This window comes from Oryx dammah, unplaced genomic scaffold, assembly GCF_014754425.2.
Source record: "Oryx dammah isolate SB20612 unplaced genomic scaffold, SCBI_Odam_1.1 HiC_scaffold_8, whole genome shotgun sequence".
NCBI lineage: Eukaryota > Metazoa > Chordata > Mammalia > Artiodactyla > Bovidae > Oryx > Oryx dammah.
In genome coordinates, this window is record NW_024070192.1 from 7,492,549 (window position 1) to 7,515,678 (window position 23,130).

Consider the following 23,130-nt stretch of genomic DNA (forward strand, 5'->3'; position numbering starts at 1 on the left):
GGCCCCCCAGGGCAGCCCCTCTGGGCAGCCTCCCACCCTGGGGCCGGGACCCAGGCAGGGGCGGGTGCTGGGCAAGGGAAGTTTGGACCCTCCTGCGCTCCGTAGCCTGGCTCTGGGGCAGCCGCTTCCTGGGGCCTGGGGGTTCCTGCCCTGCCTGGGCTGCAGCCTCCCTCCATGACAGGTTCCTGGGGATGGGCTGGGGCTGGGGTGGAGGGTGGGAGCTGGGCCTGGGCCTGGGCCTGGTCCACCTGGCCAGCAGAGCAGGGTGAGCCCTGGGGGCCACAGGCTTCAGGAACCCCGGGCGCCTGGGTGGGGGTGCCCAGCAAGGGTGTGCCGAGGAGGCTGAAGGGGCAGCAGGGGTGCTGGGCACGGGGGGAAACGCCCCAGGCGCCTCTATTTCCAGGGCAGCTCTGTGGACATGGATGTGTTCCAGAAGGTGGAGAAGATTGGAGAGGGCACCTATGGGGTGGTGTACAAGGCCGAGAACAAGGAGACTGGGCAGCTCGTGGCCCTCAAGAAGATCAGGCTGGATTTGTGAGTGCTGGGGTAGCCTCTGAGACCCCCTGGTTTGGAGTGACCCAGCTATCCACCTGACCCTCATCTCAGAGTCTTGTATTCGACTCCTTTTCTGACTGCTGCTCACTCACGTAGCAGGGGGTGCAGCCCTCATTCATCCTCACCCTGACCAGGCTTCACCCCAGGCCTCTGGCAGTGATAAGTACGTGCCCAGGAGGGTCCCATTGCTAGGAGGTGGGCCATCCTTATGTTATATATAAAACAGCCCCCCAACCCTCCCCACCCCACTAGCAGAAGCACCCTGCCCAGCTTCTCACTCCACTGCTGCACCTTCCTCTCCTCCAGGGAGACCGAGGGGGTCCCAAGCACTGCCATCAGGGAGATCTCCCTGCTCAAAGAGCTTAAGCACCCCAACATTGTCAGGTGAGGCGGGCAGGGGATGGGGCAGTGGGCCTGTCCCAGCCCGACTGGGAGCTGCGTGCTGACTGGTACCGCCTGGCCAGGCTGCTGGACGTGGTTCACAGCGAGAAGAAGCTTTACCTGGTGTTTGAGTTCCTCAGCCAGGACCTGAAGAAGTACATGGACTCTGCCCCGGCCTCCAAGCTCCCCCTGCACCTAGTCAAGGTACCGGGAGAAGGACGGGCTGACCAGCAAGGGGGCCATTGTTTGACCAGCAAGTCAGCCCCAAAGACTTGCTTGACCAGCCCCTGCCCACCTCCGCTCTGCCAGCTCCTTCTTTCTCTTGCCCGCTGTTCCAGAGTTACCTCTTCCAGCTGCTGCAGGGAGTGAACTTCTGCCACTCGCATCGGGTCATCCATCGAGACTTGAAGCCCCAGAATCTGCTCATCAATGAGTTGGGGGCCATCAAGCTGGCTGACTTCGGACTGGCTCGAGCCTTCGGGGTGCCCCTGCGCACCTACACCCATGAGGTACCAGGGAACAGAGAGGGAGAGAAGGGATGTCACCTGTGCACCCAGCCGCCCTGAATGATGCTGTTTTCTTGCTCCCCCAGGTGGTGACACTCTGGTATCGTGCCCCCGAGATCCTTTTGGGCTGCAAGTTCTACTCCACTGCTGTGGATATCTGGAGCATCGGTTGCATCTTTGCAGAGATGGTAGACAGAGGGATAAACATGGCCAGAGGGAGGCCACCGGCAGGGTCCTCTGGGGTAGGGGGGACGTGGGGGCTGTGATTCTCCTATTAAAAGTAGATTAAGGGATGTTTGGGATTGGGCTAAAGGTCTTTTTCCAGAAAAGGTCAGGATTTTTAGCACAGCCCTGGGAAAGATGTCTGGAAGGTGCCTCCCTGGTCTGGCTTCTCGTCTGGTACTGGGTTCTGTATGACAAGGGAACAGACCCCACGCTTTCTCCCCTTCCCCATTCCAGGTGACCCGCAGAGCCCTGTTTCCGGGCGACTCTGAGATTGACCAACTCTTCCGTATCTTTCGGACCCTGGGGACACCCAGTGAGGCCATGTGGCCAGGAGTTACCCAGCTGCCTGACTATAAGGGCAGTTTCCCCAAGTGGACCAGTAAGGGGCTGGAGGAGGTCGTGCCCAGCCTGGAGCCAGAGGGCCAGGACCTGCTCTTGGTAGGTACAGGTGGGCGGCAGGGAGGCCAAGGCCTCCTCACGCCAGCTGCTGCTCTCCCTAGAAGTGTCCGCTTTGTCATCCAGCCTCTAATGTAACCCTGGCTCCTTCTGGGGCAAGACCGATCTCTTTTTTGACCTCTGTACACAGTTGGCTTGTCCCTGTGTGTATCAGTTGCACCTGGAGGCCTCTTGCACAATAAGTCCAATGTTCATCATCCTTTTTAAAACTTCTCTCTTCCAGTTAGCTTTGTTTTCACGCTGCGATGTATGTGTATGCTCAGTCATTCGGTCATGTCCAACTCTCTGTGGCCCTTTGGACTGTAGCCACCAGGCTTCTGTGTTCATGGGATTCTGCAGGCAAGAATGTTGGAGTGGGTTGCCATTTCCTACTCCAGGGGATCGTCCCAATGCAGAGACTGAACCCAGGTCTCTCACGTCTCCTGCGTCGGCCGGCGGATTCTTTTCTGCTGGGAAGCCCTGTACTGGGATAATGTGCCCTTTCTCTTGGTTGGCCTGTGTTTTGGTAATTTTTTCTTGTGGTTATTATTCAGAGCGGGCTGCCTCCTCGCTTCCTCAGCCCCCGCCACAATCTTCAGTCACCACTCCAGGTGTACCATCTCGACCCCTTGGGCTGGCCCAAGCCAGGATGCCCAGAGGGGTTCAGGGATCCATTCTTGCCCCCAGAGACTCGGAGCATATTTCTCTCTCGAGTCTGATGTTGGGTCACAGGAAGGCAGGGCAGCAACTTCATCTTCACACTGTGTGCCCAGCTTTCCCAAGGGCTGTGTGGGTCTCCCAACCCAGTGCTGGAGGGCAGCATGGACTTCCCACCAGGACTCCTCACCCTCCATCCTGGCTGCTTTAAGGTGGGGAGGTCCTTCTACCCCCTAGCTGGGTTTAGGGAATTTTGTTTCTGCCCCAGTCTCAAGCATGCTCCCTGGACGTGCTTGGCCCCTCTTCCTGATACTTAGATCTGTCTCAACTAGAAGTGGGCTGGAGCCTGGAAAGCTCTCTAAGGACGAGGAGAGACTGACTCAGCCTCAGTAGCATGAAGGAGACAGGGGTGACTCAGCAGGGCTGGACTAGAACAAAGTCTTTGTCCCCAGATTCCAGGAGTGTCTGGAACTGGTTCTCCAGCTGGGAGGTAGTGGCTTTGGGCGGTTCTGGGTTTGAAGGCAGCTGCTTTGGGGCTATGGGGCTCTGGCTACACCCGGGGCCCAGCCTCTCTCCTCCTCTCTCTGCAGCAACTCCTGCAGTACGATCCCAGCCGGCGGATCTCAGCCAAGACTGCCCTGGCCCACCCGTACTTCTCATCCACCGAGACCTCTGCAGCGCCCCACCAGTGTGTGCTGGAGCGTTTCTGCCGCTGAGAATGTGCGAGGCCCACCGCCTCAAAGCCCCTCTGCAGCCCCCCCCCCCCGCCCCCCCCGGCCCCCCGCCCCCCCCCGCCCCCCCGCCGCCCTTTTCACTCCCCAAGAAAGGGGACACACCTAGGGAGAGAGCAGTTTGGCATCAGCTGTCCGAGGGCTGAGTTTGGGTTAGTCCTGCCAGCAGGCTAGCAAGTTCCTGTGTTGTTTGCTGGGTTTGCCTTTTCAAAATGGGGGCACAGAAGCCCCCTGCCTGAGGAGGCCCATTAGAGGCGGGGTCCCTGGGCACCAGACTGGCAGGTGCCAAGGAGAGCAGAAAGCCTGCCCGAGCCGCCAGCAAGGCCCTCCTAGTGCCCCTTGGCCACCCCACCCTCGGCTGCAGAGCAAGACCCCCAATGAAGGGGTTCCCCCCCAGCTGGTCCTTTTGGATTTAAAACGTTATGGGGGAAGAGTTGAGTTCCAGTTAAGAGTCTCATGTTAAAACAGGAGGCGGAGCAAGGGGGAGAGGCCATTTTCCTGATCCCTGGGGGGAGGCCGGATGTTCTAAGTAGCTATCTCATCATTGCGGATATGCTTACGTTTGTATGCCTCTGGCTTCAAGAACAGAAAATGAAAGTGATATATTCCTGAGTTTTCTAGTGTTTCTCTCTGCTCTGGGAGGATGCCGGGGACGTGCCAACAAGGGGGAGGTTGACAGAGGGCTGGAGACAGCTTCTGCCCTGAACTAGGTGGCCCTGAGCTGGCTGTGAGGAAGGCCTGATTCTCCATGACCTGCCCCCCTCAGGTCCTTCCCGGAGTGAAAAGAGCCACTGTCTTCTGAAAGTCCCCGTTCCCAGCAGGGCCAGCTGGGTGTGTCCACTCCCCACCTAGGAGTGCCTTCCCTCCTGCTCATGCCCCAGAAATATCTACTCTGTTCTCAAATGTGAACAAGACACCAGGAGAAACCAGCCAAAAGATGTAGATTGGCTGGGCAGATGAAAATGTGTACTTCTGCTTACCACCTCACTCAGCCCCCTCAAATTGTATGTAATTATTTTATACCGTTAGGTTAATCATGTTTCCATGATGGCTTGCAATTGGAATTATCTTTTTTTGATCTGGCTATTGATTGTGAAAACTGATAAACATCTTTTACTATTGTAAAAGAAAAAAAGACACCAGGAGAATTCGTTTATTGGAAGCACCAGGAGAATTCGTTTATTGGGTGAGGGAGGAGCCGGGAAAGCAGAGCTGCGGGCTCAGGGGTTGGGTTAGGGGATACCAAATTTACGGGAGGGAGTCCAACACCAAGAACGCTTAGAAACAGAACACTGACGGGACAGAGGGAAGACCCAATCCCCTGGGTTAGGCCCAATCCCCTGGGGGCCGGAGGTGCGTGCATCCTCCCCTCCCCATCCCCAATCACTCCCTGTGACTACTCGGCCCGTCAACGCAGGGAGCGTGGGACAGTGGGGGAGGCTGAGCGGTAGCAGCGGTACCCCTCTAGCGAGGCTGGGAGGAGCAACAGGCCGCTCAGGGGGTCCTTCCGGCAGCGCCCCATGGCCTCCTTGTAGCTCAGTCGCTCCTTGGAAATGGGATCTGTCAAGTCCTTCTCGTAACTGGCCTCGTCCTGCAGGAGCTGGGCCAGCTCCTCGCTGATCATGCCGGAGAGCACAGCCTGCGCCACGGGGATGCGGCCAGTCCTCTTGGGATCGATGAGCCCTCCGGTCAGGTGCTGCACCCGCAGGTGCGGGAGCACACTTTCCTCGGGCATCCAGCCCTTCTGGACAGCCTCGCCCACCGACAGCCTCTTCTTGGTCACGGGGTCCTCAATGCCGGTGAAGGCTTTCTGGGCGTTGAGCAACCTCTGGGTTGAGCCGTTCTCGATCAGCCCCCGCTCCATTGCCTTGTGCACGGAGTAGCGCTCCCGGCTCAGGAGGTCCACGATGCCCCCCGTGGCCGCCTGAGCCTCTAGCAGCTTCTGCCCGGTGATGGGGTCCAGCATGTTCTTGGCCATGGCCGTCTTGATGGTGCACTTGTTGTCCGTGGTCGTGTCGTAAATGCCGGCGATGGGGAAACTGTCCTCACCGAGCCCAAGAGAGAAGCCAGGGGAGAAGAGACTGGTGCTCTGCGGGGCCGGAGAGGCGAGTGGGGACTTGGAGATGATGGCGCCGATGGAGAGGGAGGGGCAGGGCTTGGTCTCCCCGGCCACGAGCAGAGCGAATTCGCTGATGGGGAGCTGGCCGTCCTTGTAGAGATGGTACTCCTCCTTGGAGATGCGCCGGCTGCGCAGGGCGGCCTCGATGGAGTACTGCTTCCCGCTCTTGCGGTCCAGGAGCACAGACTCCTCGCCGTGGGGGCCCGAGGTGGTGACCTCCTCCCAGTCACACTCGAGATCCTGCAGCTGGAGGTACTGGCTTCGGTCGATGACACCCCTCTTGTAGGCCTCGTACGGGGACATGTCCTTCCCCGTCTCAGGCTCCAGGATGGAGATCTTGGTGGAGAGGTTGGTCTCCCGCGTCTGGGTCTCCTGGTTGAGCTCCTCCCGGCTCACCTGGGTGTGGAGGTCCCGGAGGGTCCGCTCCTTCTCGTAGATCTGGTCCTTCTCGCGAAGGATGGCCGACTCGAGCTGCGAGAGTTCCTGGCCCCGCTGGGCTGCCCTCTGCCGCTCGCTCTCCGTCTTCTGGCTGAGCAGCTTGGACTCCTCCTGCAGGCGCAGCACCTGCTGCTGCTTCTGCCTCTCCAGCTCCCGCAGCTCCTGCTGCAGCTGCCTGCACTCCTGGCTCACCCGGTCCCGGGTCTTCTGGAGCTCGGCCTCCTCCCGAGCCCAGGTCCTCCCCAGCGCCTCAGCCCGCTCCACCCGCTCCCGCAGGCGCCTCACCTCCTCCTCCCGGCTCTCTCGGGCAGCGCGCTCCCGGTTGAGCACCTCCCACACCCGGGCACGCTCTCCCTCCAGCACTGGGTCCTTCTCCACCCTGATCACTTCCTTGTAGATGGTCTTCTCCTGCGGCTTGGTCTTCTGGAGCACGTCGATCTGCACCTGCAGGTTCTTGCACTCCCGATGCACCTCGGTCGCCTGGGTCTTCTCCTGGGCCAGGTCTTGCCGGAGGGCCGCCGTGGACTTCTCCAGGTCCGGGTCCTTCTCCAGCTGGACTACCTCCTCCATGATGATCTTCTCCTGCACTGCCGGAGGCCGCTTCTCCAGCTCCTGGAGCCTCAGGGTCAGCTGCCGCAGCTCCCTCTCCACAGCCAGCTTCTTGCTACGGTCCTCCCGGAAGCTGAGTCGGCCCTCGTCCTCCTGCACGGCGGCCCGCAGCTGCTGCACCTCCCGCTCCAGCTGCCGCCGCCGGCCAGCCTCCTCATCCAGGCTCAGGCTCAGCCGGCTGTGCTCCTCGCGGAGCTTCGGGTCCTTCTGGGTGACCACCACCTCCTGCACCACCACCCTCTCCTCGGGCCGCCGCCTCTCCAGCAGCAGGTACTTGTTCTGCAGCTCGTGGACCACGTCCTCGGCCGCCCGCCGCTTCTGGGTGGCCTCCCGCACCTCCTGGCGCAGCCGCTGGGCTTCCTGCTCCAGGACGGGGTCCTTCTCACGGCGCACCACCTCCTTGTTCACCGTCTTGGTCTCCACCTTAGAGCGCTCGCGCCGCCACTCGTCGCGCTCCCCTTGCAGCCGGATGAGCTGCTCCTGGGCCCGCCCGCTGCCGTTGACCAGCTCGTTGAGCTGGGCCTTCAGTCGGTCGATCTCCCGCAGCAGCTCGGGGCTCTTCTCGTGCCGCACCAGCTCCTGCGTCACCTGCTTGTACTCCACGGTGGGCTTCTGGGCCCGCAGCACCGCCAGCTCTGGCAGCAGCCGCTCCACCTCCTGCTCCACGCCGCTCCTCTTGCGGGCAGTCTCCTGCAGCTCGGCCCGGAGCCGCGCGATCTCCCGCTCCGTCTCTGGGTCCACCCGGAAGCTCTCCTGCACGCGCTCCTGGAGATCCACCCGCGGCTTCCGCTTCGCCGCCGCGCCGTGCTTGCTGTGCAGCTCCTTCAGCTCCCTGGCCAGCACCTCGTTCTCACTCTTCTGCGCCTCCAGGAGGCTCCTCAGCCTGGATGCCTCCTGGAGGAGGCCGGGGTCCTGTTCCACCTTCTTCACCTCCTTCACGATCACCTTGGGCTCCACGGCGCGGATCGCCGCCTCCAGCTCCACGACGCGAGCTTGTAGCTTGGCGAGGGCATCCTTCGCCCGCTTCCGCTGGGCCGCATCCTCCTGAATCTGCAGCCTCAGGGCCTGGGCTGCCTGGAGCATCTCCAGATCCTTCTCCACCTTGACCACTTCTTTCACCACGACTGTCTCTTTCACATTCACCTCCTTCTGCTCAAGGGCCAGCAGCTCTGCCTTCAGTGCCTCCAGCTGGGCCAAGACGGCCATGTTCTCCTCTTGCAGGAGCTGGAGCTCACTGTTGAGCTGGGCTGCCTGGCTGTCCAGGCCGGGGTCCCTCTCGATCTGGGTGACCTCCTTGGTCAGCAGGTGGGGCTCCGTGGCCTTCCTCTGGCTCTCCAGCTGCAAGATCTTCTGGGCCGCTGCCTCCAGGTCCGCCTGTAGGCCGGCCCGCTTCTTGCCCTCGTCCTCCACCTGGGACTTCACCCTGGATAGGTTGCTCTCCAGCTGGGGATCCCGGTAGAACTCCACCACTTCCTTCTCCTCCAGTTTCTCCACTGGCCGCTGGGTCTTCAGCTGCAGCAGCTGGCTCCTCTGCTCCTCCAGCTCGTGTTGCACCTGGGCCACCCGCTTCCTCTCTTCCTCTAGCTGGGACCTCAGGGCCTCTGACTCCCTGCCCACCCGGGCTGGGCTCTCAGACCCCTGCTGGGCATTAGGTGTCATCTGGATGTCCTCACTGAGCTCTTTCTGCAGAGGAAGAGGGGAGAGTCCTGGGGTTAGGGGAGGAAAGGGATAAGCCCCTGTCTAAAGGCCCTGATGCTGGGAAAGACTGAGGGCAGAAGGAGAAGGGGCGACAGAAGATGAGATGGCTGGATGGCATCATCGATTCAATGGACATGAGTTTGAGCCAACTCCAGGAGATGGTGAAGGACAGAGAAATCTGGCATGCTGCAGTCCGTAGGGTCGCCAAGACTCTGATATGACTAGCGACTGAACAACTGAACAACAACACCCCACCCTCCTGAGAGCAGGACCCTTCCCTGCTTTCTGAGACTTCCCAGTAGGTCCTGGGAGGTGGAATTGAAGATCTGAGTGTTCTAAGGTAGGATTTTTAAGAGGCGTCATCAATGCCCAGTCCGCTAGGATGTAAGGCAGTGTTCAGGCTGCATTTGCACTAGAATGTGAAAGTAAGAAGGTCCTCCCTTCCCAACCTTTCCCTGTTCCCCTTCCACCCAGGTTCCCAGAAATGGGCCTGTGCTCCTCTGGGGGATCCTGGGATACACCTCTGGGTGGGAGGAGGCTGGAAAGTCCCTTGGCCACTCACCGAGAGTCATGGAGAGCTCCCAGCTCCTGGCCTCCCGGGGATGGAGACCTAGTGGCCTCTTGCCCATGGGGGCTGGGTCCTGAGGGTGAAGACTGCGGGATTTTCTCCTGTCCCCACCGGGGTGCTGCCCAGGGGCTAAGCTGTGACTACACCGAGTGACATCTCCTGGTACTAACTCTGAGATGGAAACCAGCCTGGAAGGGCTGCTGGGGGAGGCAGAGAGCCGCACCTCCCTCAGGCTACTGAACCTGTCCCGGGGCTGAGTGTGAGCAGGTAGGGAAGTCTGCCCGGTCAACCACCCACCCAGGCTGCCTAGCGTGGACATCACCCCCATACCTTCTCCAGAATCTTTTTGGCAAATTCCAGCTGGTGCAGTTGCTGCTGGTGGGCAGCTGCCACCTCAGTGTAGGCCTTCGTCAGGTTCTTCTCCTGGAGAGGCCAAAGGGAGGGGGTGGGCCAGTGTCAGCTCCTCCCTCAGAGGCTGCAGAGCTGGCACCCCGGGAAGGGAATGAGGAACAAAGAGCCCAGCTTACCTGGGCTTGGATGCTGTCCTGCAGGGGCGCAACTCGGGGTCTCTTGGGGGCTGACGCCCCCTGGGTGGGCTCCAGGGAACCTCGGTAGGTGTCTGCCTGCAGCTCATAGTCCTGAGCAGGGGGGAGGACACAGACTGGCTGTCAGTGGGGGGAGCTGGGGGAGGGAGAGTAGGGGACTGGCGGAAGGAGGGAGGGGGAGGGGGAGATAAAGAGGGAGGAGCTGAAGGGACTGCTTACCTGGAGGGCCGCCTGCAGGTGCTGGGAGAGGCGGGATGCCCTGGCCCTGTCCTGCTCGCGGCCCTGGATCTCCTGCAGCAGTCTCTGCCGGGGCAGGAGAGAGGGTCAGGGGACCCCCCCCCCCCACTCACCTGGACTCGCCTCCAGGCCCGCAGGCAGCCAGCAGCACCCAGGGGCAGCAAGCGCTCTGTGGAAAGCTGCCTTCCACCACCCCACCCCACCCCCGGCCATGACCCACCGAGGCCTCTGATCAAAACATCTCACCCCCAACACACACATACTGGTCACACTACTTATTCCTTAGGCCTTGGGCTGGGTGTCAGTTCCTTCCAGACTGCTTGCCCTCACCCCATGGGTGTCCTTACAAAGGGCTCCCACAGCACTGGCTTCTCCACCAAAGCACTTATCAGCATCATGGCCTGAGACGCACTGGCCTCCCCCCAGAACTGCAGGCTGCCTGAGGGCAGGCTGCACCCAGCCCCTTTTCATTCCCAGCATGTATGATGCTGGGAAAGACTGAAGGCAGGAGGAGAAGGGGACAACAGAGGATGATTTGGTTGGACGGCATCAGCGACTCAGTGGACATAAGTCTGAGCAAACTCCAGGAGATAGAGAAGGACAGGGAAGCCTGGCGTGCTGTAGTCCACGGGGTCACGAAGAGTCAGACAGGACTTAGTGACTGGACAGCAGCAACAATAGTAAGGAGGTGTGAGGAAGAGGATGAAGTAGGAGTTGGTACCTCCAGGAACACAAAGCCCACTGCCCACCTCGGGCCACAGAGAGAAGGGCTGGCTGTTTTCCTAGGCTCTCAGTCGTGCCCAACTCTTTGCGACCCCATGGACTGTAGCCTACCAGGCTCCTCCATCCATGGAATTTTCCAGGCAAGAATACTGGAGTGGGTTGCCATTTCCTTCTCCAGGGGATCTTCTCGACCCAGGGATTGAACCCAGGTCGCCTCCACTGCAGGCAGATCCGTTACTGTCTGAGCCACCGTGGACAAAGTGTGGCATTTTGGGTGGCCGCGGTGGTGGTGAGCGGAGCAAGGCCTCTGGGGTCTGAGTTTTGAGCTCATTAAAACACTGGCCACTAGAGGGCGGGCCACACGCACACAGGCTGCTCTCCCTGTTAGAAGGCAGCCAGGGAACTGGGCCTGGCTTGAGGGCTCAGCTCTGGGTAAGAGGCAGGGAGAGAGGCCGGCCCACACCCCCTGCAGCCCCAGCTCCTCACCTTCTGCGCCTGCAGCTTGTAGGCAATCTGGCTGGGCCCGTCGCTGGGCTGCACCTTGTTGTGAGGCAGGCGCTCCAGCCAGGCGTTCAGGTTGTCTGTGCAGTTCTTGAACTGCTGGTAGGTGAGGCCAGCATCCTGCACCATCTTCTCCCTGCAAGAGGAGGAGCAGAGGTGAGAGCGGCCCTCGGGGGGCAGGCGAGGGGTGCACAGAGGAGGCTGGTGAGTTCCTCCGTCCCTGGAACAGGTTGGGAGGCCTGACTGACTCGCCATGCTGATCCTCTCAACTTTGGCCGGGTGGCTGGAGCTGGGCATTCAAAGATGGACCGACACTTTCTGCCAGGCACCACCTGGGAGGCTGATGCTGTTATCATCCCATTTTAGAGGAGAAGAGGCTGAGCCTCAGAGAGGTGCGCTCACCCGTCCAAGGCCCCACAGCTCATCAGCCACGGCCACCACGCACTGTGGGGCTGTGCTGTGAGCCCCAGTGGCCCGGCCACTCACCGCAGGTCCAACTGGTCCCCCACGGCGTGGTAGCGGTCGGTGAGGGCCCGCACCTGGCGCTGCTGGTGAGGCAGGTCTTTGCAGAACTCGCGGAAATTGTTCTGCAGTGCACTGCACGTGTGCTCGACGGCCTTCAGCTGGCGGTGCAGCCCGAGCACACAGGCCTGCTGCTCCAGCAGCTCCCTCCGCCGGCGCTGGGGCAGGAGGGGACACAACGTACCCTTGTGGTTCGGTCGGATGCCAGGCCCACCCTCCACTTGCACCGCCCCCCCGCTCCTGGGTCAGCCCGCACCCCCACTCCTGCCAGGAGGCCTCCCGGCCCCTCACCTTCAGCTCGCTGACCCTCTCCTGCAGCGCGCCCGGGCCTGCGGGGATGGGGGCCTCCTGTGCCAGGGCAGACTCGAAGCCTCGGATGACCTTGTCCGCATCCCGGATCTGCCGCTCCAGACCCAGGGCGGCCTTGGCTCTGTCGCAAGAGGAGGCCCAGTGTCGGACACCCCCTTGGCCGCACCCCCGAAGCCTCACCCAGTGGCCCCCGCCTCCAGGGCACTCACTTCTCCCCATAGAGGCCGCAGAGAACCTGCACGTCCCTGTACTTGTTCTTGACACTGTTGAGGACCACGGGCAGGTGCAGGGCAGCGGGCCCCGAGGGCTGCCCGGACAGAAATGCCTCACACTTCTGCTGGGCCGCCTCCTTCTCTGCTCCCAGGCTCTGCAGCCGCTGGGTCGTGCCCTGGGGTGCATCGAGGGTCTCAGGATCTCTGGTTCTGGGCAGGTGGCTTCCACCCAGCCCTCCCGCTATGTCAACATAACTCTGCTTGCGAGGCCTCCAGAATGTGGTGTGGACATGCTCGGGCTCACTTTCCAAGTGGATGACCATAGGCAGGTCAACCTCTCTGACCCTCACTCTCCTCATCTACAAATGCTTGATGGGAGGATGAAATGAGACCCTGTGAGTCAGGAGCTGCCCCCACCTTGGTCTTCACGTCTGTTCACAAAACCTTCAGTTCCCTGCCACCTTCCCCCCAGTCAAGCAGCAAAGCCCTAGCTCCCTCCACTTGCAATTATGATTTTGTCTATTCTTTCAACAGTTATTCACTCATCGATTCCATAATCCATTATTCCATAATTCCAGCTTCCAGGCTAACTGGACCCCCAACACCTCTGATGCGGAAGAGGACCTTCAAAACCCAAGGACCAGGGACTTCCCTGGCAGTCCAGTGGTTAAGACACTGCGCTTCCACTGCAGAAGGCATGGGTTCACTCCCTGGTTGGGGAACTAAGATCCTGCCCAGGGCGGTGGTAACCTGGGCCCAGCATGGGCAGAGGTATTGTCTAGGCTGTCACCCCACAGTGCCTCCTTCTGCCACTCCTCCTTCCTTGCCTGGCCCCCCAGGACCCCAGCTGAAACACCTCTCCCACCTCTGGAGCCCTGCCCCGCCTGGTTGGCCCCGACCGAGCTGAAACGCCCCAGAATGTGGCAGAGTGAAGAACACTGAGATGCACAATCATGTGAAAAACATGCTTCGTTTTTAAAAAACTAAATCCAAACAATATATCTGAGTAGAAACTGGTTTGGAAGGATACAACCCGAACTTCTCCCCCTGAACCCCCACCCCCGGGTGTGGGGAAGGAGTGGCTTTCACCGTTAGCACGTCGGGGTCCTTCTGTGACCATGTTTTCACCCCTGCACTCTCTCCAGGGAGGCTCCCTGTCAGCCACCCCGGAGAAACCACCCCTAAGATGCCGCAAGCCCGTTTTCAGGGATGAGGAAACCAAGGCCCAGAGAGGTTAAGCGAATTGCCCAGAGTCACAGAGCAGGTCAGGGGAAGAGCCAGGATGGGAAGGAGCCTGAGGGAGCCCTGGACTATCGGCTCACTTCTTCCACCTCGAGGGCCCACGGCTGCCCCCACACCTGCCTCCCCAGGGCTGGACCGTTTGTTATCCCAGCTGCCCTGCCTCACCCACCTGGTGGTTCTCAATGCGGCCCTCGAGGTCCTCGAGTGGTGCGGTGCGGCTCAGCGGGGCCCGGGCCCAGGCCAGCAGCTGTTTCTCTATCTGCCTCAGGTCCTCCTCCAGCCGGGTCATCTGTGTCAGGAGCTTCTGGGCCTGTGGGTCAGGTGGGCCCGAGCTGCTTGGAGCTGGGGGAAGAGAGTGCCTCTGAGGGTCCAGGGCCTGCCTCGTGTCTGCCTGCCTGCCTGCTGGGCCCCTCTGTGAGCACCCGCAGAGGGTCCTGTGTGGAGGAGGGCGGTGGGCAGGGCCTCACTGAGGGAGGGACATCAGGCTTGCCAACCCAGAGAATGGAAGCCCCCGATCAGAGCCTTTAATTCAGGGTCACCCCCTGCCCATGGTAGCCCCTGGGTGACCAGAGTAGGCATCTACTCCTATTTCAACAACGCCTCCCTCTTTCCCTGGCCAGCCCTCGGTACCCTGCTGGCTGGGCCTTAAGGGCTCCTTGGCACTGGCCTTCAGGCGGCTCTGGACTGTGGTCAGTTTCTGCTTCAGTGCCTGCAGCTCTGAGGCAAGCCTGGAACAAGGGGGCGGTCAGAGAAGGACATTCCTCCATGCTCTCCCCCAGCCCCCGCAGTCACACATTTAGGCAAAGGGCAGGCAACGGCCTCAAACCGCAGGGCCTGGTCTGGGTGGGTCCACAGCCTGCCCCCTGCCCCTCTGGGTCCCCAGGAGAACCCACCCGGAGGCCCTGGCCACGGCTTCAGGGTCCGGAGCTGGGATGCAGAAGCAGGCGGCTGGGGCCCGCTTGGGCTCGCCTGCCTGGCCTTGGACCACCCAGGTGTATGGGTCAGTGTTGTCCACCAGTGTATACTGCTCACCCCGCAGCAGCTGCACCTGTTGGGGCGTGGAGGGGGCGGGGAGGTGGGGAGGGGCCCATGCAGGCTTAGGGGCCAGGCTGGAGAAGGGATGGAGGCCCAGTAGAGGCCAGTAGGGTAGGGGCTAGGGACGGGGCCAGAGAGGGACAGAAGCACCAGGGTCAGGACAGGGACTGGCCAGGGGCTGGACAGGGCTTGGAGCGGGTGGTGCTGGGGAGGGGTGGAGCAAGGGTGGGCCGGAGTGGGTAGGAGGGGGCAGGGGAGGGACAGGGGATGGCAGGGGTCAGGTGGGTGGGCCCGGAGGAGCTGGGCGGGTGGAGACTGTACTTCTCCTGAGTCCCAATCACAGATGCTGTCCACACGCAGGGGCTGCAGGGGCAGGTTCCTTCGCTGGGGCAGAGGGGCCACCCCCTGGCTCCGCAGCTGCAGGTCCTTGACTGTCTTTTCGGCCACGGTCAGCTGCTTCTCCTCTGCCTGCAGTGAGCCAGGCAATGAAGGCTCAGGCCAACCCCACCTGTGCCCCGCAGGAGGGCCAGGAAGGGGTCCTGGCCGTCATGAAGACAGGGTCTCTTAGTCAGCAACGTAAAGCGAGCCCCTCCCTGGGCACCCAGGATCCTAGAGTCTGCTGGTTGGGGTGGGGCAGGCGGCTGCCCAGCAACCAACCCCCAGGCCTCCAGAGCGGGAGCTGGAGGGGTGTCGGAGCTCCTCTGGGCAGTCCCTGTCACACTGTGTGTGTGTGTGTGTGCTAAGTCACTTCAGTCATATCTGACTCTGTGTGACCCCATGGACTGTAGTCCACCAGGCTCCTCTGTCCATGGGATTCTCCAGGCAAGAATACTGGAGTGGGTGGCCATGCCCTCCTCCAAGGGATCATCCCCACCCAGGGGTCGAACCCACATCTCTTATGTCTCCTGCATTGGCAAGCAGGAGGGCTTCCCTGGTAAAGAATCTGCCTGCAATATGGGAGACCTGCGTTCCATCCTTGGGTTGGGAAGATCTCCACTGTTCTGGCCTGGAGAATTCCATGGACTGGATAGTCCTTGGGGTCACCAAGAGTCAGACACGACTGAGCGACTTTCACTTTCTTTACCACCAGCGCCACCTGGGAAGCCCTGTCACGTTACAGGCGAGGAAACATCCAGAGGTGGGAAGGGCTTGCAGCTGACAGACGGGCTCCTCGACTGGAGTGAAGCCCCTCCCCCCACCCTCAGGGCAGGGGATCCAGGCAGGACTAAGCACCCTGGAGGCACGAGGCCCAGACACCCAGGAGCGGCTATGGGGAGGGGCCAGGGGGGCCATCTCACCTCCAGCTGCCGCAGCATCTCTGTTAGTGTGCCAGGTGGGCCCCCCGGGGCAGGGCTGTACTGGCTGTCCAGGTTGGAGTTGAGCTTTGCCAGAGTCTGGCTGACAGAATCCGCCTCTTCCTGGAACTGAGGTCGGTGGGTGATCAGGGGTGGAGCTGGGGCACCTACTGCCCGCCACCCTGCAAACCAGCTAAACCCAAACCGGCTGAACCCAAAGTGCCACTTGCCGTCGGCCTTTCTACCCAGGCAGTGGGAGCTTCTAACTGGAGTGCTCGGCAAATCAGGCATTTTGGGCTCACTGAACTTAATTTCTTTTAGTGTCATAAAGCACGTTGTTTTTCGTCCTTCCTGCACAGATGAAGGGCGGTGCCCTCCTGGAGGACTCACTCCAGCACCTGGAGTCCTGGCTGGGATCCAGGGGTTGGTGCCCAGGGCGTCTCTGAGCAGAAGCTAGGCGTGTGCTTTAAAGAGACAGCCCACAGTTGGGTGATACTACGGAATTCTCGTCAGTGGATGTGCTAACGTATAGTGGATTTATAAGGAAAATGTTCTTAAAAAAAAAGAAAAAGGCAAAACTTTAGGCTTCTTTTTTTTCTCAAAGCCTATAAGCCATTTTAGTTGGAAACTACCCAAAAAAAAAGCAAAAAAAGTCCCTATTGGGCATTCTCTAGTGGTCCAGTGCTTAGGTCTCAGCACTTTCACTGCCGTGGACCTGGGTTCAATCCCTGTTGGGGGAGCTATGATCTCACAAGCTGTGTGGTACAGCCAAAAAAACACACAAAAGTCCCCATTGTGGATATATATTTTTTATTTTTCTGTTTTTTAAAAAAAATTCTTATTTTTATAGACAGGACTGTTGTCTATTATAGTCTGTTATATCAATATTTCTCCACCCTTGTTTCATTATTGAACCTTCTAAGGAGCTTTTATTTTATTTTATTTATTTATTTATTTTTTTTTTGGAGCTTTTATTTTTAAAAAAATTTTTTTAATTAATTTACTTATCTGGCTGTGCGGGTCTTAGTTGTACGTGTGGGATCTTTAGTTGTGGCATTAGAACTCTTAGTTGCATGAGACCTAGTTCCCTGATCAGGAAGTGAACCCCAGGCCCCCTGCATTGGGAGTGCAGAGTCTTAACTGCTGGGGCACCAGAGACATACCTCTAAGTAAATTTTCCCTTTTTTTGTCCTTACTTTCCCCATCACTGGCATGACATTTTAATATCACAGATATTCTGTATATCATTTACATATGCATATCTGTGATTTATTTTTTTATGAAAAAAAATGTTGTTTTTTTTTTCACTTTCAAGAACCGACATTCACACCCCCAGGAGTGATGCCACCCTGTCAAGAATTCGTGGGTGACATTATTTTCCACTGGGACCCAGTCACAACGACACAGCTCTGTCATTTTTATGGGGTGATGCGAGCGTGTCCCCCGCCCGGCCCCGCCCCGGCTCACCCTGCGGAAATCCTCCACATGCTGCAGCTGGCTCTCCTGGCAGATGCAAAGGTTCAAGAAGTTCTGCCACTCCACCTTCAGGGCCTCCTGGTGAGCCTGGGGGCAGCAGCACGGAGCCCTTGGACCGCGCCCGACCTGGCCCTGCCCACTGCCCCCACTGGCCCGGGCCCAGTCTCCCCAGCCTCCCCGGGAAGATCCCTGACTGAGAGTCCCCAAGGCAGCAGGGAGTGTCCGGCCCTGGCACCTGGATGGGCCCCACGGCCGGATGCCCGAGCTCCAACATGCGCTCCCCGTCGTCCTCCAGCTGGTTCACGCACTGCTCCTGGCTCAGCAGTTCATGCTGCTTGAAGTGCTGGGAGAGGATCGAGGCGAGGCAGTGAGGACCAGGCCCCTTGTTCCCCCACCCCGCCCCCACCTGTCCCCGCTGACCTCGTACTCCCTCCGCACGCCCGCAGGGTCGGCCAGGTGGTCGCTCCAGTCTTGCTGGAGGATGCGCTGCTGCTGCTGGGCCAGGGCACTCAGCTGGCGCGTACAGCCCTGCAGGTGCGTGTACAGGCTGCCCAGGCTCTGCCCTCGCCACGAGGCTGCCTTCTGTGCTCGGATACGGGGAGAGAGGCACCGTCAGGCTGCATCCAGGAAAGCTGGCCTCGTCAAGGGTGCAGACAGCCCACCCAGCCTGCCCTGGGGCTCACCAGGAGGTCCCGGTATTGGCTCCGGATGGTGGCTGCGTCCTGTCTCGACCAAGGGGGAGAAAATGCAGGCCCAGTGAGAGAGGAGGTGCAGGGGAGAACGCACCCCACATCCCTGGGCCTCCCTTGCCCCTCCTCCATCCCCAGTCACCGAGGACCAGCCAGACCTTGCTCAGGCTCTGATAGGAGAAAGGGAACCAGGGGGCCAGACAGGGGCGTGTGTCCAATGGCTCACCCACCGGCCCTACGAGGGTCCGCAGCTGCTGCCCGTAGGCCTCAATTTCCTTCTGCAGGATGTTGTGTTCAGCGACCTGCTGCTCCAGCTCCACCATGCCCGGCCCATACTGGCCCTCGCAGACCTGCTTCTGCAGAAGAGCTGGCCACTCAGCTCTGCCACAGGGCCTGGGGTGGGGAGCCCCGCACCCACCCTCCCCCTCCACCCAGCATCCCCATCAGCAGGGATTGGAGCTGGTCATTCTGGCAGAGCGTGGACAGGCCAGGCGCTGCCTGGGTGAATGGCTGCAGCTCACCCTGGGGCCATGTACTAATTCGCTTCAGTCATGTCCCACTCTGTGGGACCCCAGGGACTGTAGCCTGCCAGGCTCCTCTGTCCATGGGATTCTCCAGGCTGGAATACTGGAGTGGGTTGCCATTGCCTTCTCCAGGGGATCTTCCCGACCCAGGGGTTGAACCTGCATCTCTTGTGTCTCCTGCGCTGGCAGGCGGATTCTTTACCTCTAGCACCACATGGGACACACTGGAGAACATGCTAGTCTCCAGTGGCCTCAGGGTCACGTGACTGTGGATCCTGAATCCCGCTGGTCCCCAAGTCTCAAGGCTGAGCTCTGAAAATCTCCTGCCTGGACATCTCCAGCCTGGCTCCTGAGCCTGCACACACCCTGCCCTGTCCATGCCTTCCCCTATCCCTTCAAAGAGCTGGACACGACTGAACGACTGAACTGAACTGAGTTGTCCCTTCATTGTCATCACGGCACCCCTTCTGTCGTGACAGCAAAGCACAATTCCTCACCTGATGTTCCGGGGGGCCCTTGACCTGGTTCTCCCTCCCTGCCCAGAAAAGCCCTTTTTCCATCACACCCCAGGCTTCCTCCAGGCAGGAGCCTCTGTTCCTTTTTTTCTGAAATATCCTTTCCTCACCACTTCACCTCATCCCAACCGAGCTCTCCCACCTGCAGGAAGCCCTCCACGATTGCACGGTCTCTTCTGCCCTCTCCCTTTTCAGAGACCCAGCCCCCACCCAGGTCCAAGGATGCATCAGCCCCAAAGTGCAGCCCTGCGTCACCCTCTGATGGCTGCTGGGTGACCCCTGACCTGCTTCTGCTCCAGCACCCTCACCCAGTCGACCCTGGGCCCCACGTCGGGCGGCAGCACCATCTTCTCGTACAGGGCGCGGTACTCAGCGCACTCCTGGGTCACCCGCTCGTGCAGCTGCTTGATGCTGCCAAGGAAGTGGCCAGCAGGTCAGAGCCGGGTCCGGGGCTCCCCCGGGAACCCCGGCCCCTCCATCCTGGACCCCCAGCTCCTGCCGCTGTCACCCCCTGCCCCACACTCACTCCTTCTCGATCTCCTCTGCCTGCGGGTGCTTGAGCCTCTGGGCCTTGTCCACATCCAGGAAGAGGTCTTTCAGCAGCACCTCAGCCTCCTTCAGGCTGCGGCCCACCTCCTGCTGGTGCTGTAGGGCCTGGCGCTGCTCACTGTGCTGCCGGTCCTGAGGCGGGGAAGGCATCCTTGCTGCCCAAGCCCCCCTGCCATCCCAGGGACCCTGGCCAACCTTGGTGCCCACACCAGGAGAGGGTGAAGTGCGAGCACCAGTGAGGCAGACTCAGGGACACAGGGGAGGTCCTTTGACTCCCCTGCAGGAAGCAATCAGGGAGGGCTTCCTGCAGGTGGGAGGGCTTTGGGGGATGGGGTGAAGTGGTGAGGAGAGCACATTTCAGAAAAAAGGAACAGACGTTCCTGCCTAGAGGAAGCCTGGGGAGAAATGGAAAATGGGGTTTTCTGAGCAGGTAGGCAGAACCAGGTCAAGGGCCCCCTGAACATCAGGTGAAGAGCTCTGCTTTGATGTCACTATAGAAGGGGTGCCGTGATGACAATGAAGGGACGGGGAGGGCGTGGCGTGGGGAACCCACCAGAGAAGGTGTGCCAAGCCCTCGCTCCCGCTGTGTTTGGGGAGTGACCAGGGAAGGACGGGACCATCTGTGCATCTTTGCCACGGCGAGTGGGCACCTCTGGGACCACCAGGGACGGCAACAAGCCTCTCACGCCCCGCCCCCTGCCGTCTTCCCCCAGCTTCACCTGCTGCAGCTTCTTCTGGGTCTCCAGAACGTCCCTTTCCACCTGGTCGGCGTTGGCCTGCATGCGGGAGATCAGCAGGGCCAGCTCCTGAGTGGCAGCTCTGATGAGGGGTGGAGACAGAGGGCAGCCTGGTTGGCAAAGTCCCCTGTTTCCCTTGGGCAGAGGTCTGCCCACCTGGGTGGGATCCCCTGCCTGCACCCGCCCAGTCCTGCCCCATAGCTGAGCTCAGAGCCCTAGGTGGGTGGAGTCAAGACCTGGGGAGCCCTGGCCCCTTGGTAGGACTCTCTGTGAGCTACGCAGTCCTGGGCAGGGGAGCTCTGCCTTCAGTGAGGGTTCAGAAAATGAGGGTCCTGGGTGTGGGTGGCCCTGTGGAGCCGCCATCTCCCCGTCAAGGAAGTGCCTCCCGACCCCACCCTGCTCTCTGCTGCTGCTTCAGGCTGGAGGGCAGGCAGCCCACAGGGGAGCATGTGACTCACTGGCTCAGCCCCTAATACCTGAGGCGGGACAGCTGGATCCTGGGAGGGGTGGGTGAGCTGGCTGGGGGCAGGGGAGCAGCAGCAAGTCCCCCAGCTCAGCTTCCTCCCACCCCAGCCCTGTCTCCCCTCCACTGCCCCAGGCTTTGCAGGACCCGCCCAGAATTAGCAAGCTTGCAGAGGAGACACCCAGCACCCGGTGGGGGAGGTGGGCCACGAGATTGCCAGGGAACCCCAACACTTTCCAGATTTGGGGGTTCAGAGCCCAAGCTTGGACCTGACTTGCTCCAGGTGGCACAGCCAGGAGGAGCAGAGGATGAGCCTGAACCGGGGTCCTTTCCCAGGGCCGTCTCCCAGCCTCTACAGGGTGCCAGCTGTGGGCTCCAGCTCACTCTCTGGGGTCTAGAGGGACGAGCAGACCTAATAAGAGCATGGTCTAAGCCTCAGGAGCACAGCACCCTGGGAGGCCACCGTCCCCGGGGAGGGATGGCAACACGGGCTGGGCCTTGAACCAGGGGTCCAAGGAGAAGCCCCCTCCAAGCAGAAGGGCCATGCCACAAAGGGACAATCTGAAAGAACTCTGACCGGCAGCCTGATTTTTATCTTCCTCTATCCCTGCAGCTGTGTGGTCTTGGGCAAGTTACTTAACCTCTCTGGGCCTGAGGCTCCTCACCTAGAGGTCAACGCTCTAGTAATATCCACCTCCTCACCGTGTTCCTGTGTGAAGAAAACTAGCGTCCTGTCAGCACCCCGTAAGTGATTGTTTTTACTCCTCTAAAGGGATTTGAAGGCTGGGACCTGTCGATTCTGTTTACGATGGCATCCCCAGGGCCTAAAGCAGTCCTGGCATACAGTAGGTGCTCTGTAAGTGGGAACAAACGGACTGCACGGGAGGGGACTGGTGTGCCCTCTTGGGGCCACCGGAGGACAGGGCCGAGGGGAAGGAGATGACCGGAGCCGCCCTGGGGCCGGGAGCTCCAGGAGCGGAATCCTGGGAGGGCTGCTCTGGCCGGGAGGAGCCCACTCCATCCTGGGCAGGGCCCAGAGCCCCAGGGGGGACAGGTCACTCCAGTGAGAGTCTTAACCACCGTCTTTCCTGTCCGCCCAGAAGCCCAGCCTCTGTGTCCTCGCCCTGATCCCTATCAGGTGCTGGGCCTTTCATCTCGGCCCCCACCTCTGCACCCGGGACCCCGGGCGAGCTGCCACCTCCACCTAGCAGAGGGGGCTGACAGCCAGTGAGCGGAAGAAGGCTGCCCGAGTCTGTCTGCAGAGCGTGGGGCTCTGTGGGTGGGTGGAGGGGGGTGGTATCGGGCTGGGGCCCCTGCAGAGAGCTGGGTGAACTGAGGAAGGCTCTGAGACGTCCCAGGTCCGTGGGCCCCTCCTGCTTCCCCACAGCACCCCTCCGCACACCCACCCAGTGAAGGAATCATCTCAACTCTGTAACAAAGCTCTCGAGGCCCAAGGTCTCAGCCGGTGGGGAAAGCGGCAGCCTGGACCTGGAGCAGCACAGCCCCGCCTCCTTGCCTCTGGGCACTCCACCACCACCTCTTGGCTTCTCTGGCCTCAGTCCTTCTGCCCACCCTGTGCCCAGGTCCCATGGGTCATCCCGGGGCAAGTGGAGCCTAGAGGGCAGAGCCGTGGATGGAGAGCCGTGCCCTCCAGCCTCCTCACCTCCCAGCAGAGGAGGAAAGCTCAGGCCCCTGTCCAGCATGTCTGTAGAGCCCTCAGGCTGCACCCCCCAGAACGTGGGGAGCTCCAGGCCATGCCTGCCTGCCAGGGCTGGAGCTAGGTCTGGGCTGGGAAGAGAGTTCACCCCCAGGCTCTTTAGCCTCAGGACACCAAATGCCAGCGCTGGGCTGGTCCTCAGCTCTGGCTGGCTGCCTCCAGGTGGCTGGAGCCCCTGGGTCTGGAGCCATCCTGGCTCTGGCCCCCACCCCCGGCCGCACTCACCTGCTGTGCTTGTTGGGGGACCCCTTGGGGGAGCCTTTGGCCGGGGAGCCCTTGGGGGACCCCTTCCCCTGGGAGGTTTTGCTCAGCCCCTTGAACATGGTCCTGAAGGCTGGTACAGGCTCGGGCTGGGCTCGGCCGGCGAGGGTGGGCAGGCGGCGGGAAGCGGGCAGCGGGCAACGGGCGTGTGTCCTCGCTGGCTGCTCAGCTGGGCTCTGGCGAGGCGGGGCGGCCGGGCACCAGGCGGGCAGTTTCTGGGCGGGCCCTCCCTGCAGGTGAGGCGGTGAGGGGGCCAGAGCTGCGCACATGCACCCCCACTCCCCACTCCACACTCTTGCCTGCTCCTGCACAACCAGTTTGGGAGGAAAGGGTACAGCCCAGAGGGCGGGGCGCTCACGCCTGCCGGAGTCTCAGAGAAGGTTCAGACTTGTTACACCCAACGCCCAGAGCCAGAGGGAGCCAGCCCGCGATCACGCCCACACAGGGAAATAGCCGGGCCCAGGGGAGACAGGGCTCCAGACAGACGGACGCGCGTGTGCACACACAGGCTCAGAGATCGAGGCCCGGCCTTAGAGCTCAGGGTTAATGAATACCTTCAGCCCACACCCTGCTATCAGGCACACCTCTTCACCCAGGACTCTCTGCCGGGGGCTGCTCCTTGCCAGCTCAGGGTGGGCGGAGGGACCCCGGGCTCT

General features: G+C 60.9%; 2 protein-coding genes across 5 annotated transcripts in view; one reads left to right on the forward strand and one right to left on the reverse strand.

Annotated features, from left to right (window-relative positions):
* CDK3 (cyclin dependent kinase 3) overlaps positions 1-4,102 on the forward strand; it is a 4,397-nt gene extending 295 nt beyond the window's left edge. Inside the window, exons 2-8 of one of the 3 annotated variants that reach the window (XM_040244616.1) lie at positions 404-534; positions 862-939; positions 1,020-1,140; positions 1,275-1,445; positions 1,529-1,630; positions 1,902-2,105; positions 3,350-4,102. In XM_040244616.1, coding sequence (XP_040100550.1) covers positions 419-534; positions 862-939; positions 1,020-1,140; positions 1,275-1,445; positions 1,529-1,630; positions 1,902-2,105; positions 3,350-3,475 — 918 coding nt within the window. In that variant the 5' untranslated portion in view covers positions 404-418 and the 3' untranslated portion in view covers positions 3,476-4,102. Of the gene's footprint in view, positions 535-861; positions 940-1,019; positions 1,141-1,274; positions 1,446-1,528; positions 1,631-1,901; positions 2,106-3,349 lie in introns of all 3 variants that reach the window. The other 2 variants (XM_040244615.1, XM_040244617.1) reach the window with 2 other exon arrangements.
* A 536-nt stretch (positions 4,103-4,638) lies between these two features.
* EVPL (envoplakin) lies at positions 4,639-22,590 on the reverse strand. Of its 2 annotated transcripts, none has more exons than XM_040244510.1 (22): positions 22,439-22,590; positions 20,016-20,115; positions 19,274-19,428; positions 19,032-19,158; positions 17,939-18,064; positions 17,703-17,741; positions 17,440-17,601; positions 17,255-17,362; positions 17,011-17,106; positions 15,547-15,672; positions 14,570-14,716; positions 14,107-14,261; positions 13,844-13,941; positions 13,383-13,555; positions 11,969-12,147; positions 11,742-11,880; positions 11,415-11,608; positions 10,914-11,064; positions 9,687-9,770; positions 9,450-9,560; positions 9,253-9,345; positions 4,639-8,339 (listed from the first exon to the last, which is right to left on the reverse strand). In XM_040244510.1, exons 1-22 carry the CDS (start codon positions 22,534-22,536, stop codon positions 4,899-4,901), a joined length of 6,102 nt encoding a protein of 2,033 aa, XP_040100444.1. In that variant the 5' UTR covers positions 22,537-22,590; the 3' UTR covers positions 4,639-4,898. The 2 variants fall into 2 exon arrangements, with proteins under 2 accessions (XP_040100444.1, XP_040100445.1); XM_040244511.1 differs by having other exon boundaries at positions 13,383-13,589; positions 13,812-13,941.
* Between the last annotated feature and the right edge of the window lie 540 nt (positions 22,591-23,130).

Excerpts from the sequence above, each read along its gene's own strand:
- EVPL (XM_040244511.1), bottom strand. The coding sequence starts at position 22,536 with ATGTTCAAGGGGCTGAGCAAAACCTCCCAGGGGAAGGGGTCCCCCAAG. Across the intron at positions 18,065-19,031 it reads GGGTGCTGGAGCAGAAGCAG|AAGCAGGTCTGCGAGGGCCA; the intron begins GTCAGGGGTCAC and ends GCTCTTCTGCAG. Across the intron at positions 11,881-11,968 it reads TGCGGCCTCTATGGGGAGAA|AGCCAAGGCCGCCCTGGGTC; the intron begins GTGAGTGCCCTG and ends CTCTTGCGACAG.